This window comes from Melanerpes formicivorus, unplaced genomic scaffold (genome assembly GCF_026170545.1).
Source record: "Melanerpes formicivorus ecotype bairdi unplaced genomic scaffold, bMelFor1.0.p_v2 SCAF_28, whole genome shotgun sequence".
In the NCBI taxonomy this organism is placed as follows: Eukaryota; Metazoa; Chordata; class Aves; order Piciformes; family Picidae; genus Melanerpes; species Melanerpes formicivorus.
The window spans coordinates 6358901-6377350 of NW_027142380.1; the positions used below are offsets into that span (position 1 = coordinate 6358901).

Consider the following 18450-nt stretch of genomic DNA (forward strand, 5'->3'; position numbering starts at 1 on the left):
GTTGGAAATGCTCCAACTGCCCACAGATAACAACCTGGGGAAGGGCATCATGCCCCCATGCCATTGCCACATCATATCCCACTGTTTACCTCTCCATCACCCCCAGGAGCGTAAGAAGCCCCAGGTGATGCCTCTTCTGTGCAGTTGCCCCCTCCTCAAAACCTCCTGGACTCACTGATAGCTCCTGCAAAACACAAAGGGTTGGCTTTGGGTCCAAACCCACAGGTTTTCCCCAGTCTCTGCCCATGCCAGCTCAGGCAGCCAGTGTTTACAATGCTGTGGTGCTGAAGCCTGGCTCACACAGATACAATAAATTTGCCATCATCCCTTCAAAGGTGATAGCAGAAATTCCACTAGCTTTACTGGGGGCAGATCATGTCTCCAGACATATTGCCTCTGCTTCCTAATTCTTGAATCATAAAGAAACCTATGGCTGAAGGCCTGCCTCCAATGTAGTCAATGTGTTTTACCATTACCTTCAATAGGGCCAGGATTTTGCCCTAAATAATTTATTTTAGCTTGGTATTAACCTCAACAGAAAGCAGGATCTTCTTAATGTTAAATAGCCAGCAACGAAGCCAAGTGGCTGGCTACCTCACTCATTGTTTGTACCACCTTGTAGGACCCATCTCACCTAAAAGTGGCTCAAAGTACCACCTTCATCCTTCCCCACAAGGCTCTACAGCCCACTCTGGTTCTGCATTTTCACATCCCAACAGCCACAGCAATTGCAGGGACTGTACAGAGCCATTCCCAGCCTCAGGATATCTCTGTGCTTGTCTCAGGAGCAGGCCAGGCAGGAACAGACACCTGAAGATCCAACTGAGTATCACCCAGACAAATGTTTTCCTACAAGACTGGCTGGAGAAAGCTTAAGTGCAAGCTGGTACAATTGCCCCTTTGATGCTTTCCATGGGTATGTTTGTTCTGATGAAGTTTGGCACAAAGTTGGAGATAAAACACAGCGCTGGGAACAGGGGGCCAGGAGGCTCTCCAGGTTCCATGGCACCTTCCTAAAATAGCGACGTGAATTTTAGACAGGATGAAAACACTGACTCCTGCAGAGCATCAACTGACTTTCATGTAAGCCCCACCAGCTGAGCCAGTAAAAAGCTCTGGCAAAGCAACAGCCCAAGTGCTCTCCCTCAAAGCAGGCACTGTGGCTTTTCAGGGCCAAGTGCCAAGGGGCTTTCTGTGCAAGCCTCCTTTTCCTCCATTTACTCTGCTGTTTCTCATTGCAGGGGATGGTGAATCTAAGGCACTTCTTCACTTGCTTTACAGATGGCCCTGGGTTAGAATTAGATGATCCTTGAGGTCCCTTCCAACCCTAACAATTCTATTGTTTGCTGATTTGTACAGAACAACAGGCACAGCCTCTTGTGGTTCTTAGAAAGATCCCACTCACTAGAGAAGGTCATTTGGCTTTAATCCTCACACTCTTCTCCCAAAGATACTCAGAAGTAATGATGAATGTACTGATAAAAAACACACCAAAAAACAGCCCCCCACAAACAAACCAACCAAAAAATATTAACAACCAAAGAGTCCCCAAAGTTAACATCAAAAAGAATCCCTCAACCAAAGAAAACATCACCTGTGACCAGAAAAACCAACCACCCACAAGCAACAAATAGAAAGCCCCAACCAAAACTCCAACCAAAACAACAATAAAAAAAAACCAAACCAAAGGCCACAAAAGAAAACCAAAAAAAAAAAAAATAAATCAACCCAAACCACCAACCACAAAGCAGAACCAAAAGCAGTGCTGAATGAAAATCCAGGGAACAAATTGATTGAGTCTTCCTCAAAATGATGAATGCTGTTTTCCCAAGCCAGGAGATAAAGCCCTTTGCCAAGAGGAAAATATAAACCAGGAGAACTGCTGCTTCTTGGTCTCTGCCAGGAACATGCAAGGTGAAAAATTCACCTCACTCCTTCCTGGAAGGAAAGTTTGCAGCATAGCTGCTTCTCCTGATGCTACTGTTTGTAGTTTCCCACACACAGATAAAGGCACAGGGGTCGTTCACCCATGACCTGTGCACCAACAAGCGTGCTACAAACACTCAGGCAGCAGCAGTTCCTGCAGCACAGAGGAGAGAGATGAACTGCTGGAGAAGAGCCTTCACTGACTGTTGGCCCCACACTTTTGAGCTGACAAGTGGCATCCAGACAGCATTTCACCTCCCCTGACACTGCCAAAGGCCACAGGATCTTGCTGGCAGTGTTATCAGTAGATGCTGAGTCCCTCTGACAGCAGGGCAGAGGTTAGCCACCTTCCAGGAGGAACAGCCCCCCTGTTACATCAGTATTCCCCTTCAAGTGTCTTGTGCTCAAAAGTGTAATGTTTCTCAAACAAGCCATGTCACTCCAGGAGTGCTGATGTTACTATTCCTACCACCCTGCCATGTCTTTCAACTAACAGCAAGAACAAACCAGACAGGCAACGTCACAGCTAATCTGAGAAGAATCAGGGAAATGAATAGGAAACAATCAGTGCAAATCTGCCACAAATATCAAGTCAATGAAATACTTCATCCAACATCTGCTTTCCTTGCAGAATGTAGCTAATGAATTAGTGTCTGGGGAAGACAGGCTTATCCCCAGCAGCACTGAGAAGCTGCAGTCAGGTCATTACTGGGGACAAGCCCATGGTGATATTTTGTTCCAGTGTAATCCCCGGGGAACTCAGGGGTGGCAGAATGGGAATAAGAAAAAACGATCCTGCAGGGTCAGAGAGCTTTCCTGGCACTGCCCAACAGGGTAAATGTGGTGTGAGCCCCAAAAGAGGGCACTGCATGGAGCCAGCAGCATCCTCTGCCCTTGAATGAGTGGTACACACCACGGGACAGGACCAGACACCTGTCCTCCTGTGACCTGTTCTGACCTTCACTCCTCAGCCAGAAGGGTAGAGGCAAATCAGTTAAGCTCCTGCTTCTTTGCTTAAGTCTCTACAACATGAATCTCAGGAGATATTCTGTGCAGAGCTTCTGGTAACTTATCCTGTGTTTTATTCCACCTCAGAAGCCAGCCCTGACCCACTTGAAACAGAAACTCAGCTTTTCCTGTTAGGGGAACAGCTACAGAAGACTGGAAGAAAAAATCTCCTTAGAGTTTCCCATCTCCAAAGACTCAAATCCTGTCCATATGAACTGCCTTGGAACCTGTAACTCAAACAACAATGCAAGGAGCAAATAGCCCAAGAAAAGCCCGAAATCTTAGGCTCTGGAAGAAGTCACATTTGTGGGGATGGGTGATGTTTCTGCAGTGTTGCTGGTGGTGAGGAGCCAGCCTGCCCAGCCACCAGCACAGTGCCAGGCACCTGGGGCTTTGACAGATTTGGACTGCCCTGCACTCTGCTTTTAAAGCAAACCAAGCTCTTCAGATCAAAGGCTCTCTCTCAACAGCCCTTAACAATCTCCATGTGCACTGCTGCATCTCCAGTGCCAGCCTCTTCATGAGGGTTTGTTTTGGGGCAAGACGGGGGGGGACCTTACTGATGAGACGTTTAATAGTTGAACACTGAAAGGAGCTACTGTACCCGGCACTGACTGCCTTTTCTCAGGACGAATGAATCTGTGCTTTGTTCAGCTTAAATCGTATTGCAGAGCTGCCTGTAAGGGTGATCTCCAAAAAAAGTGTTTTCTCTGCAATCAGAAATTACAGACCCCCTCTGTCCAGCTGCAGCAACGTTACCAGAGTCAAGCTTGGATGTAGCACTTTCCCAAAGCAGCCGAGGCAGTACTGACAACAAAGGCAGGAAAAAGCAGCTGTAAATGCTGGGAGTAAACAAGCAGCCCCTTATCTCCACAATAGGGTGCAAAAGATGCTAAACTATTTTTATGGACTGATCTTTCAGAGCAAAGAGAAGAATACCCAAGAAAGTTTCAGCCTGCACTGAAGTACTCCAAAGCGAACTGATTTCACTCCCTGCTTTCTTCTCTCCTCTACGCACAGCTCTCAGCTCTGCATGGTGTTTTAGCAGGGGCACAACAGAACAGCACTGAAGGGTGTTATCTGTTGCTGCCAAGCATCAGAAATTAAAACATAGCCTCTTACCTCGGAGCCACACTCCCTGCTGGGTTAAAAGGGCTGGAGAATCCCAAGAAGTGCTCAGCAGCATGCATGTACTAAGCCTGCATGTTTTCTGTACGTTCAGGCTGAGGGAAGAGGGGAGACACGGTCCCAGGCTTCTTCCGTTGCCATACAGTCTCAAGGAAGTGACCTTCACGTTTGTTGCTTTGATTACAAATTGTGAAACAAAAGCTTTTCCAGCCTGAGTCAGGGGACATGAAAAGTTGAAGTGTGACTGTTGAAAATGGAGGGGAGCTGGGGAAGCATTACAATGGCATGGGCTTGTCTCCCCCCCACCCGGTAATATGAACCCCTTGATTATGAAACAAAAGCAAGAGAAACCCCATCAGTTAGTTGGCATAGCACAAGGTGCCAGCCCTGGGGAAGTGACACCTCACTGTGGGATCTCAGGTCCCTGCCAGATCTCTAGCACTGTGGCAGCCAGCCAAGGACCCCCATGCCAACAACTCTGTGTTTGTTGGGAGCTGCCATTGCCCCTCCAGCTCTTTCACCCTGCACATCCCCATCCAGGGGACAGAAGGAGTCTTTATGCTAAAATTTGGCATAGTGCTAAAACTTCAAACCTCCTTCATTTTGGGCCCCTGGGATCAGGGGACTGGCCCTGCAGCAGCAGGTAAGCTCACCTAGTGGTCTGAAGGTGCACAGTTAAATGGAAACAGGCAGAGCTTGTCTTCTCAGCACAGCTGCCCTCCATTCTTACACTCACATCTCCATAATCTCTTGCTGCAACAGTCACTCTCAGGTATAAAGTTTCACTGGATTTCCTAAACTCCTTTCCAAAGCATGCTTTGGTCCACTGCCTCTTATGTGGGCTACCACATGGCATGGGGGGAGCTTGAATGTGGATGGTTTTACACCTTTGGCCATCAGGCTGAATTTGTTCTGGGGTTAGCGTTGGTCTCCAGGACTGCCAGTAGAGGTGCAGGAGTCCATCACCTGCCTGCTCTTCTGCTGGTCCCTTTGCAGGGCTGCTTCCTGTGTGCAAAACACCAAGTTATGCTTCACCTCCTGGATTTCTTCCCCTGTGGCACATCAACCCACACAAGGCTTCACACACCTCTGGGCTTTGATGCAGCCACACTAACTATGTAACTGTGTCAGGCAGAGCACAGGCATCACACCAAGGCACCACAGCCAAGCTCTCCTCCCAGAGAGCTGTCAAACAGTTATATAGCACTGTTTTCACTGAAAGCTGAAAAAGCAAAACAAAACAGGAAACCAAGGAACTGTGCACACAAACCCAGGAGGCTTTAGCCTCCAGAGCTCCAACCTGACCTCCAGGCAGGTACTCAAGAGGCACAAGTCTCAGACTGACACATCCATTTACTTTGAAATCTAGAATACAAGCCTGTTTTCTCTTCACAAACACATCCCAGCACTACTAATCTCCTTTTGATGTGATGTGGGTCTGGGTACCCAAAGCTTTCAGATCACACCACTGACTCACATCCTTTGGCTGCATAAATGATGGTAGGTAGACTGATGCCAAGGAAACAACCAAGCCCAGGACCACAGCATCCAACATGGGCTGGGAGATACAGGCTAGGGGCAACATTGTGAAATGCTACCAGAGTAAGGAGGAGCTCTGGACACATATGACATCCCCACCTCGGAGGGAAAGCAACCTCTTGGTTTTAGCTGAATGCTCCCAAGTGAGCACTCATTTTGCACAGAGAAGACAAACTATGAAGACTTTTCCACCCTGATTTTTATTATCCATGGATCTATTTCAAGAGGGGAAAAAAAATATCAGGTTCAACATCTGAAAGAAACTAACTTGCTTTTATCAGAATAAGAAGCAACAGCCTTGGGATCAACCTTTTGAAAGCACCTTGGAGGTGAGTGGCTCAGAGGTACCATGTGCTCTTGGTCTAGCTCATGTCCCCCAGACAGAAAGCTCTGTATACCAAGTGCTGGAGGCCAGCAACAGGCTCCACTAAGCTGCAGAACACTGTACTAAGGCAGAGCCTTAAGAAAGCTGCTGGGAAGAGAAGCAGGGCTGCCTGGTCCATACATTCAAACTGCATGAGTCAGCCCTGCTACCCTCACCTGGGGCTGCCTCCCTAAATCCAGACACCTCAGAAGTCAACTCACCTCAGCTACCCCAGACACATGGGATGCAGTGAGATGCCAGAGGTGTCTCGCCCTCCTTGTTTAATACAGAGGAACCAGCTTTGATCAAATATCCCACTTTCAAGCAGCTGCAGACAAAGAGGTGAGCTTTTTCCCCAAGTCACTTTGCAAAAGCTAACATTCTCACAGTCATCAGACTACAAAAGCTCTCCAAACAATGCTCACTATCACAGGTTTCATGAAAAAAACATAAGCTGGCCCCACATCAGGCAGAAAGATGCCAGGTCAGGTCCTGCCAGCTGGTCCAGACTGTGCCAGTAACCAAAGGAGTGGTAGCTGAGACAGTTTTGGGAGAGTATTTCAGAGCAACGAACTTGTATTTGTCTCCAAAACAGACTCCAAAGCCCCAAAATAAGATGGAAAATAGACGGTGAGTCATTTTTCCTTAGAGAAATGACGTGGAAGTTACCTGGGTGGTGCCAACTTCTGCCCTGCTGGGCTAACCACAGGGACAGGAATAGCTGGAGGAGGGGAAGAGCACAGCTCCTTAGAGAATCTGGGGCTTCCAAACAGATACAGACCTGTGCTGTGCAATTCAGCTCTGCTCTGGGTTACAGCAAAATTTTCTGGACAAGAAGAATTAGAGCTTTAAAGAAATGCAGCATGCCCAGAAGAGGTCCCAGCAGTGGACAGGTGTCAGAGCAGCATGAGTTGAGTAGGAGAAATTCTCTGAAACTCAGAGGCTGCAAGAAGAGCTCTGAGATGGGGCTTGGGGGTGGCAGTGCTGCAGCAACTCAAAGGGTCATGACCCTACAGTGAATACAGCATTCCAAAGCCTCTCTGAATAGGGTGAGCAGATGCAACGTGCTTGATACTAGAGAGAAATTACTCACTCCCACTTTTGCTATGGCTTAGCCAACACCATCTTGCATGCCTGCTAAGCGCACCTGCCCAACCACATTCCCCATGGATTTCATCTACACCAACATACTTGCTCTCCCAAAACAACTCTGGCAACCAGACACGTCCAGTCCAGACTCAGCCAAACAACTCTGTGCCCTCTTTGCCCAGGGCAGCCACCTTTCTAGAAAGATTGCGGTTGGTTTGTTTGGTTTAGTTTTTTCCCCCCTGTCTACCTAGAACCTGTTTTCCTCTCCTATTGAACTTGTGCTGCCTTTTTCCCCCCTACCTGTTTGCTTTCCCACACTTCCCTACAAGTTCAGTTTGGAGTATGGGGTGTTTTGGTGCACACCTGAATGGGGTCAGAATAATCATTTTCTTATTCCCTGATCCCTCTTTTCTCTTCTCTCACTTGCACAGCCTGTACTTTTCACACTATGTAATTCTTCTCCTCTCCTCCTTTTCCAGCTTCTCTCACTTCCACCCTCCAGTCCTTTGCCTCCCCTACTCATGCACAAGGATGTAATCAGCCTGCAGGAGATACCAGCAAGCATGGCCTTCTCCACACCATGTACCCTCTGCCCAGCTCACATCACCTACCTAGAAACCACTGGCCTAACAAAAAGTAAAACCAGGATGTTCAAAAAGCATCAGTAGCCATGCAGTGTAAGCTACTTCTCCATTACTACTCCCACCTCTGCTGGCACCACACACTTGCACCTAATAGCAAGCAGGAAGAATACAGAATTAACCAGGTTGGAAAACACCTTTGACATCATCAAGGCCAACCCACCATCCAACACCATCTAATCAACTAAACTAACTGCCTCATCCAATCTCTTTTTAAACACCTCCAGTGATGGTGGCTCCACCACCTCCCTGGGCAGCACATTCCAATGAACAATGTCTCCTTCTGTGAAGACTTTCTTCTTAACATCCAGCCTAAACCTCCCCTGGTACAGCTTGAGACTGTGTCCCCTCATTCTGTCACAGGTTGCCTGGGAGAAGAGACCAACCCCCACCTGGCTACCACCACCCTTCAGGTAGTTGTAGACAGCAAGAAGGTCTCCCCTGAGCCTCCTCTTCTCCAGGCTACACACTCCCAGCTCCCTCAGCCTCTCCTCCTAGGGCTTGTGCACCAGACCTCTCCCCAGCTTTGTTGCCCTTCTCTGGACACGTTTGAGCAACTCAACGGACGGACACTGGGAGTCCCATCACCAGGACAAGCTGAAAAAGCAGCCACTGAAACATCACGGACTTTAATGTTGCTTAGACTACTAATGATGGTTTTTAATAGCTAAAAATAGCACATTCAGGCTATTCTCAGCATTTTGATGACCCTTATGCTCCCCCCAGCTCTCCTTCCCCAACCCAGAGGTGACGCACCTCTCAATGAATGGCAGACCAATTAGCCGGGAAAAGCGTACATGTGTATTTGTGTGTGGGAGGGTATTTTAAGCTAATATATTCCAGCACTGAGAGCTTTATCCTCTTTGCAGTCTCTGAGAATGAACTGGCCTCCATCTGTACAGAAGATTAGTAGAATTGCTAATCACTAATTATGACTTGGAGGTTTTAAGAGCAACGCAGACTCTACAAGGGTGGCCTGATTTTTGGAAAACGAGGAGACAAAGATAGTGCAGGGTTATTTTAAGCACATGGATGGATGATCCGTCCAAGATTGCAAAGAACTTCGGTGACAACACTAGCAGAAGAGCTGACAGAAGCCACAACTCAGGGCGACAGGAAATAAAGTATGGAAAAAAAACCCCAGCACGTGCTTGTGAAACACTTTTCATTTACCTTCTCATAAGCTTCTTATCCAGTCAGAGCAAGCTGGGCAGCCTCTCTGCACAAGACCAAAGTGGAGATTTATCCAGGCAAGCTCATACAGTGATACCTTTGTACAGGAGCCTGCTTCTGGAAAACCCTGCCAGCGCCATTTGAAATCTAACGTCTTCTGTGAACTGCATCAGCTCCAAGGGGGGAAAAAAAACAATATTTAGACAGGCCAAAGGGGTTAGTGAATAGAAAGCACTGTTTGAAACTGGCACTGTGACACCCTGAAGGAAATGAGGTGAAGTTCACAGTCTGGATGTGAAGTTTGTCTGCGAGGGAAGAGGGAGGAGAGGTACCCAAAAAAAAAAATAGCATATTTTTGTTTGAATCAACTCTCTCCAAAAGAAAACGTTAGATCATGAGCTCAAGTGGAAATGTGTCTGGCATAGAACTTTGGAAAGCTGCTGTTGGAAGCAGGTAAAGCCAAGTTTAACTCTAAGCTGTCAGGAGGCAGTGCCCAGAGCCAGTTCTGTTTGCAGCTCTGCAAAAGGCTCCTCCAAAGCCCCGGCCCCGAGGAAGGCTCCTCCAAAGCCCCGGCCCCGAGGAAGGCTCCTCCAAAGCCCCGGCCCCGAGGAAGGCTCCTCCAAAGCCCCGGCCCCGAGGAAGGCTCCTCCAAAGCCCCGGCCCCGAGGAAGGCTCCTCCAAAGCCCCGGCCCCGAGGAAGGCTCCACGTGCCCTGTTTGAATGGGATGGGAGTTTCAAGCAGAGCCAAAGCTCTGCAGGTGATGGGTGAGTAGTGTCACAGCATCCCTTAGAAAAGAAAAACAACTAGAAGAAAGCAGTTAGAGCAAAACTTTTCCAGAGCAACCAGTAATCCCCAGTGCCCACGTTGAAGTCTTTGAAGAGGCACACATTAAACATCCTCTAAAAAGGTCTAAAAACTCCCTTTGGAAAGCTCTGGCCCATAAGGATGCCTGAGATGCTTCCTCTTAGCACCGCTCCTGGAGTTTGTCTGGTGCAAAGGAAGGAAAGCTCTGCCCTGACAACACAGCACTCCCCTCCCAGGCTCCTAAAGCACTTTTCATTGTGAAGAGGGAAAAAAAAAAGGCATCTCCAGTTTGCTGTCAGCATTTTTTACAATCCAAGTGAAGGTGTGGTGGCAGAGGAAGCAAGGTCCTCACTATCCAAACTAACTCTGTTAGCATCATAGGAAACAGAAGTCAACTGCTTCCTCTCTTGCTCCTCCACCCCAGGTACGTATGGGATGGACACATGGTCAAAGCTTAGTAATTGTGCACTGTCAGCAACACTTTTTTTCCCCCCACTTCACACAGAGGAAATGACCTTTCAGAGGTTAAAAACCACTTTGTCCAAAAAAAAAAACCAAACCACCCCACATGGATTCAATTCACACTTTTACGCCAGAGAGTGTTAGTTAGATGATCAGAGTAACTGGATAACTTCACTGCAGAGGTGCTCCCATGCCTGGTTTCAGGTCCAGCAGACATTAACCACAATCACAGAATCACCAAGGTTGGAAGAGACCTCAAAGATCATCAAGTCCAACCTGTCAGTTGGGCACAGTCTGTTTGGTTTCTCTTCTGCAGTGAGCAGACTAAGTGACACGCACCTAACCCTGACACTAAAGCATTCACTGGACCAGTATTTAATGTCTAAGAAGTTCCCTGCATTATTTACTATGAGGGTGGCAGATCACTGGAACAGATTGCCCAGGGAAGTGGTTGAGGACCCTTTGCTGGAGGCATTCAAGATGAGGCTCAACGAGGACCTGGGCAACGTCATGTGGTTGAGGATGTCCCTGCTGACTGTGGGGAGGTCAGACTGGATGACCTTTGGATGTTTCTTCTGGCCCAGACTATTCTGTGATTCTATGATTATCAGGTAGACTTGGATGCCATTTTTCCTTCATGCTGGAAACATAGGGGCTAATGAGGAGTGACCACCATGTGGGACATAGGAGTGAAAATCGATACTCAGAGCTCAGGGGAAGAGAGGCACCAGAGTGAAAGCCAGGCCAATGGTAACACCAGTAACTGAATGTGGGATAGATGCTGATCCTGAGTGGTTTTGGCTTTGCCACTGCCTATTAACCTCATTTATATAAAAATTTCACTTTCTGTTTTACTGCTCTATAATTAGATTGAAGACAGGTGGCCCATAAACCCAGCATGTGGAGAGCCCTGCCAGAAAACTTTCCTTTGGACGAAGTGTCAGAACACCCAGAAGTGTCACACGCTCCCACCATGGGCATCGGGGGGCTCTAGGAAGACCCCCAAAGCCTGGCTAGCAGGCCAAAGCACTATGTGCCAGATGTTCACCACAAAAATACAGCCTTGCTGCTTTCCCTGATAAGAAATGGATACCCTTGCATGAAAATGTCTGTGCTCAACTCTCATCTAGGATTGTTTCCAAGCCCTGATAGCCCAAATGACCCAGACTGAGTCACTGCAGTTCAGATCTACACCAGCTCTTCTGTCAGCTATCTCCACAAGCCTCTTTTTCTAGGTCAGGCTTCAGATGTTCTTCACTATGGAGAAGACAGTGCTCCCTGGCATACAACCCAAGCACTTGCAGAGAGAATAAATTCACATACCATACAGCGCTCCTCCCCTCACATGGGTTCAGAGGTTATTAGAGTGAAATGGGACACGCCATCAGCACTTTGGCTCACAGACTCCTCTGGATGAATAGGCTCTGGGCAAATAGAGCATCCCTTCCCTTTTGGCAGATGAGAAAAATGATGGCAAGCACCCTGGAGCAGAGACCAGTTTGGGGGAGTGCCAGAGCTTGGCTTGCTGGGCTGGGGCTGAAGTCCCTAGACCATTAACTGGATGAAACAACAGCTGGTAAGATCTTGGAAGGTGTTTCCCTTCATACGCATGCTAGGATCAAGGCAGCTAAAGAGAAGGTGACTGACAAAGGCTGGTTTGTTTCTTGGTGGTGGTGGGGTGCTTTTTGTATTTAAAACTGCTAAGACAGGTAAAGGCTTTATGCTGGCAGAGAGGATTTCAGCCTCCCCTGGCCAGACGGCTCTGCACGTGTGACCACCTCTGCACCTGCCGACCTCAGCAGATGTAGGTGAGAGCCCTGCGTAGAAGCATGACAGTCTTAGCAGCTTCTTCATGATGGGACTCAAGCTCAGGTCTCCCATGAGACTAGCAAGAATTTTATATCTAAACCAACAACAACCAAACCCCCACCCCCAGTAACAAACTCAGGTTTGTTTGTATCCTGTTGGCTTCCCTTTCACCACAGTAATGTACTTGATACCGGTGTCCAACTCAACCGAAAGTAGCCATTGACCCTCAAAACAACATTAACCTCAATTATGGATCAAAGGCACCTGATGCCTCCAGGGCGGACCAGCAGCAAAAGTGCCTGTCACCTCACCCTTCTCCACACATTCCTTGCATGTAGCTCAGTGACAAAGTTGTGACTTGTTTCCTGGTTTGTTACACAGTGCACAGCCCAGGGAGTCCTCAGAGAGGATAAAAGTGCAACTGTAGTCAGAAGAGCCTTTATTTGTGGTACTTTTCATGCCTGAAATATGAACATTCTTGATGAAGCCAAGGTTGGAAGGAACTTGGCTAAGCACCTGTCCAGGGGCCAATATTAATAAAAACACAAGGCAAAAATCTGCTTTCATGGGGCAACAGGACTTCAAGCAAGAACCTGAGAAAACAAATCACATCCTTGGCAGGTAGGAGAATCTCATACCCATCTTACAGACAAATAGCAGGGGCACCAAGAAGACAATTTGCCCAAGATAATGCAGGACCTGTAGTAACTAGGGGACACAAATTATAGTATCAGTCAGGGTTGGAAGGCACCACAAGGATCATCTAGTTCCAACCCCCCTGCCACGGGCAGGGACACCCCACACTAGATCAGGCTGGCCAGAGACTCGTCCAGCCTGGGCTTAAACACCTCCAGGGACAGGGCCTCAACCACCTCCCTGGACAACCCATTCCAGGGCTTCACCACTCTCATGGTGAAGAACTTCCTCCTCACATCTAGCCTGAATTTCCTCACCTCCAGCTTCATTCCATTACCTATCACTACCTGATATCCTGAGAAGTCCCTCCCCAGCCTTCTTGTAGACCCGCTTCAGATACTGGAAGGCCACAATTAGGTCACCTTGGAGCCTTCTCTTCTCCAGACTGAACAGCCCCAACTCCTTCAAGTCTGTCCTCATCTCATATCTAATATTAAAGCCTAGTCCCACTGTGCAACATCCTCCTCCTCAGAGTGACAAGTCCATGGAGAGCTCTCCACTGCTTGTTTTGCTCATATATTGCTCCACTGAGCCTGAGGTAAACAAATGTAACACAGCATGGCTCAGAGTACAGCTCTAAGTGCAGGGGTCATCCACCTACCATCTCTGGATGTTCCCATAGCTTGACATGTTTCCAAGAAAAAATGGAAAAACAAAAATAATATTGAATTCATCCTCTTGCAGGGCTCCAGTAGCCAAACAGAATGGTGACATTTAATGCTGTGTGCTCGGTTCCACACCCACTGGACTCAGCCAGGATTCTGCCAGTGGTTTTAAAAGCAAAGAGCCAAGACTTCAGCGCAAAAAAGCAACATCTTATGCAACCCAACAAGGAAGAGCTGCAGGGCATCCTTTCAGCCTCCTGTCCCTCTTTAATGTATGCCAAATTACCATTAGGAAATTCCTGACATTAAAATGGGAGAGTCACCTTGCTCCTGCCTGGTTTCATCTCCCAGGGATGACCCTCAGAGCGCTGAGCACGGAGCAACTGATCACCACTACCTGTCCCCAGCAGCCTGGCAATGCTCTCCTTATGGCTATGACATGCTGTGGGCAGAGAGGGGCAGAGAGGGGCACTCCCCATCCACCTCCTTGGTTAGAGAGCCAACTGGAAAGATGACAGAGGACCAATCGCCTTTTTTCTACCCATTTTCACATCCCTACTTTGAGAGAAGCATCACTGACTTGTAAGCAGCCTATGTCTTAAAGAGAAAAGCCAGATGAATCCACCAACAGCCACCAGGGCACAGACACATTTTGTTTTGGAAAAAAATGACAAATCCTTTTCACTTGGAGCCAACCATCACAGAATTCCAGCTGAACAAGCTGAATACAGCTGTTGTCAGAGCTGGTCCTTACTGAGCCATTCTTCCAGCCCTGGAAGGATGGGATTTGCTTCCATGGGGATGCAGCAGGGAGCAAAGGCAGTCTGAGCTCCATGTTCTTTACTTACATAGAATCAAAACCAAACTCCCACACAGGTACAGGTGTAGCTGGGTTTTGTTTACAGAGAAAGAAGCCAAGACTGCATGCCACATTTCTTCAGGTCAGTAAAGGTGGGCAGATGGGGAGCATCCTGCCTGTACTCCTGCATTCTCTACCTATACACTATCCATGCTCCTCAAATTACACACATCTCACATATGCCCCAAAGTGTTTATATTCATCATCTGTACAAGATGCATTCAAGCACTTGGAAGCACTTCTGTCACTATAAAGCTGCTCTCCCACTCCTGGTCATACCTAAAGCTCAGTAGCAACAGATCCCTTTGGGATTAAATAGACAGCTGTCCTTTTAAGCATGACTTTCCTGTAGAAGTTACATCCTGATGGTTCTGGAGATTCATTTGCTACAAGCTATGTCATTCTCTGTCTTGCAGCACACCAGGGAGAAGAGGGAAAGGGCTTTGAAATATTCAATGTAGTCTAGCAAATACTCTGCCTGGCACTGTGATGGAGCACACATCACAAGTTTACATGCAAGAAAAAAAATGCAGACACAAAAATAACCAACTGGCAGCAAAACCAGACTCCAAAAAGAGTGACACCACCCTAAGTGCAACTGGATACCACAGCAGCTACTGGTACAGTGATGAGGGATTTTTTTTTTTTGCCTGTAGGAAGGGAAGCCTCCCAATTGTTGTTTCAACTCATTGTGCTCCCCGCCCCCCCAAATGCAGAGTACTTCCCCCTTGTAACCTGCCACTATCCAGCATCACAAACAGCAGAAAAGCCACAGCCAGGCTCTCCCATGGTAGCATCCTGCTCCCAGCTCCTGATGGCAGCCCAGGCTGAGGGCTGAGAGCTGAGCTCTCTCTCCCAGATCCCAAGCAGATGGGACAAGGATGGTGACAGCAGCAAAAAGAGCTCCAGGGAGCTATGATAAGGGGGGGGGGGGGGGGGGGGGGAAGTGCCAGTTGCCAAAACACTTTTAGACAAACTGTCTAATAAGACACAAGTAGCATAGAAATTATCTCCCCCAAACCCTGAATTCAAGGCAGACACAGAGTGCTGGCTGTATGACAGCAGTATTGGACATCAACTCAAACTCAGGTTATAAACCTGTCCAGTATCTTCACAGCAAGGCTGTGGGAGCTGTGGCTTCAGCTTGTTGATGCTCTTCACCTCACCCGTCCCAGCTGCCTCACCCCGTCCCAGCCACCTCCTCCGAAGTGTGCACACCGAGGAATCAGACAGGTGAGCCAGCAGGTGTCCCTCAGGGGGCAAGCCGCTTTCTTCTTACCAAACCTGGGGTGACAACCAGGGGATTTTTACCTGGTAGACATCCCGGAGGCCGCACCACGCTCGCAGGGCTTGCCGGCATGCCCGCAGCCGGGCAGCGTACCACCTCCTCAGCGCTGCCACCGTCACGGTCCAGACGAAGCGGCTGCCGCTGAACAGCAGATCCTCCACCCCGCACATGAACACCGAAGCCATGAGCTGCTCCGTCGGCGAAACAGAATCCCGGTCCCGGCTGGCTGCCGCTGGCTCTCGCTCCCCCGTTCAAACGCCTGGCATGACGGCAGCCCGGCTTTATACGGCGGGCGGAGGGCAGGGGTGTTGCACAGAGCCAGGGTCAAGCCTTACAACAAACTCCTCTTTCACAGCGCTTCCTGGGCAGATTCCCAGGCATGCCCCGGAGCCTGAAGCCCAGCCAGCGGCTGCAGTGGCTCAGCTCTACCAGCAGCTCACACAGCAGCCTTGTCCTTCTTAGCGGCTTATATAAATCTCCGTTAAGCTCCAGTAGCTACCACTATGTTTTCCAATTAAATTTTAACCCCTTTGCCATATGCCCTGACAACAACCCCATTTAGCCGCTGCAGGAGGAGAAGGCAGCGGCTCGGCGTTAATCGGTGCCGCACTTCAGCCAGCCGGGCAGGAGCTTTACCGGCAGCTCCCGCCGAACTCCCGGCGCTATCTGCCTCCAACACCTCATTATCTGCCACGGAGGGAACAAAGCTGTCATCGCGCTCTCCCGGCTGATCCCATGCTCAAATTCTACACTAGAAATCCTATTTTTAAAAAAGCACCTCTGGGAACCAGCAAGTGGAAGAATGGAAGTCAAAAAAAGAGAAGAGGAGCAGAATGCTCCTGCAGAAACAGATGCACTAACTTCTCCCCCAGCTAGAATCGTGGCAGATAACCACAGCCAGAGCCATCTCTGCACCACACAGAGCCACAGAATGGTGGGGGTTGGAAGACACCTCTGGGGATCGTTATGTCCAACTTCCCCACTGAAACAGGGTCAACCCAGACCAAGTTGCCCAGGATCACATCCAGGTGGGTCTTTAAAGTCTCCAAAGAAGGACACTCCACAACCTCCCTGGGCAGCCTGTTCCAGCACTCCAGTTACCCTCCAAGCTATTCCTTATGTTCACCTGGAACCTCCTGTGTTCTAATTTGTGCCCGTTGCCCTTTGTCTTGTCACTGGCACTGAAAGAGTCTGGCCCCATCGTCTCAACCCTCACCCTTTAGATATTGATAAGCATTGATAAAACCCTAATGTCTGCTCTTCTCCAGGCTAAACAGCCCCAGGTCTTTCAGCCTTTCCTCATAAGAGAGATGCTTCAGCCCCCGCATGCTCATAGCCCTCCACTTGACTAACCTCCCTCTCAGGGGTTGCATGGCACCAGTTAAACACTCCACACCTGCTAAAGGGATGATTTTCCTCTAACTCTTTAACTCCATTAATACAGCACTTGCTGCATGAGAAAAACAAAGCTGCCCATGCTAGTTGAGGTCTCAGCAAACAGCCCACGGCAAATAAACACAGTAATAATAACCCACAAGAGACTTCAGCCTTGCCTCAATGTTTGGGTTTAAATTAAACAGCATCCTGCCCTTTTGGGGCTTACACTGTTAATGCCATCAAGTCACACATTTACATTTAAGAGCTCGCTCTTATTAAGAGCTAAGGGATGGTGGAAGTCAAAGGGCAATTAATCTTTTTAAGATCCTCTCAGAGGATTTGATACTTCCTAAGCTTTTTGGGACAGAAGCTGCAGGAAGCCCCACATGATACCACCAGCTCCTTGCTGAAGGTACTACTCAAAGAACAGATTTTTGACTAAATCCACCAGCAAGACCAACTTGTAAGAAGCTTGCTCTCTGGTGCGATGGAACAAACAAAAAGAGGGCAGGAACAGCTTACATAAAGGCTGCATGAGAAAGCTAAATCCCATGGCATTGCTGCTACAACTTCCCCAAGGGAACTGCCTGCCAACAGTCTCTACGTTAGGCACAACAGCCCTGTCCCAAATGCTCTTCAAGGAAGGAAGACATTCTGTGTGCTTGTAGCACAGGGCAAGTATTCACAAACCCCATTTCATTCCATATTAATCTTCATGTTGCAAGAGCCTAGACTCATGCACAGCAAGCTTCTGTGTTGTAGTTGGAGTGATGTAATTCTATAGACAGATGACTGCCTGTTTCAGGCAAGCTTTAGACCTGTGGGTCTCCAAGCATCACACTTTAACACATAATGAAGGAAAAGCAGCTCTGCTCTCTTCTTGGTACTGATATCTATTGCATGTTGCTGCCAGGGAGTTTAAATCTCTCCAGGCCTTGCTTTCACACAGGGAAAAGGGAGGTGAAGATACAGCTTCTTGTAACAAGAGACAACTAAATACCTGGCTTCTCTACCAAAATCCATCATCCATACAGTCACCCAAGAGCTTTATCACCCCTTTGAATGCTATCTGAGAGCCTATGGCCAAAAGGAGCTCTTCCTCCTCCTCTTCTAATGTTGCTCACCATCACTTTTCTGTGTTTATAGGACTTGACATCAGCATGAATGTACAAAATGGGGGAAAAAAGAAAAATTCCATCTTCCACCAGGAGAGACTGGTGATGAATATCTGCAGAGAGTTATGCCACTAACCTAAGCCATGACCAGTGCCAGGCTCAGCAGTGGGCAATGGCCCTTCTCTCCTATAACACTGCTTTAGAGAGGAACCAGCTGGGAAAATCTCCAGTGGCATCTGTGTGTTATGGCCAAGTCACATCCAAATTCAACCACTAAGATAAAAAGAAAATCTGATTTTCAAGTTCCATTTCTACAAGAAAAGGAGCTTTGTAGTTAAAGAAACAGCACAGGGAACAGCTCTGTCCTGTGCCAGGAAAATCCAACCAACCCACTAGGAAAAGTTTGAATGCTTCTGTGCTCTATGCCTGCTATCCTCAGTGCCTTTTTGTTTTCCACACCACCTAATTAGATTGGAAAAATTAAGGATGATGAAGGTTTTCTCCTTTAACACAGCACAAGGGATTTGTTTGGTTGGTTTATTATCAGTCTATGATCCACACTATCT

At 48.2% G+C, this 18450-nt stretch overlaps 1 protein-coding gene across 5 annotated transcripts in view; it reads right to left on the reverse strand.

Moving 5' to 3' along the window:
- FRMD4B (FERM domain containing 4B) overlaps positions 1-18450 on the reverse strand; it is a 151469-nt gene that overhangs the window by 78434 nt on the left and 54585 nt on the right. For 2 of the 5 annotated variants that reach the window (XM_068154338.1, XM_068154337.1), the window contains exon 1: positions 15416-15714. The exons of the other annotated variants lie outside the window; for them this stretch is intronic. In XM_068154338.1, coding sequence (XP_068010439.1) covers positions 15416-15577 — 162 coding nt within the window. In that variant the 5' untranslated portion in view covers positions 15578-15714. Of the gene's footprint in view, positions 1-15415; positions 15715-18450 lie in introns of those variants that run through there. 5 annotated transcript variants of the gene reach the window in all.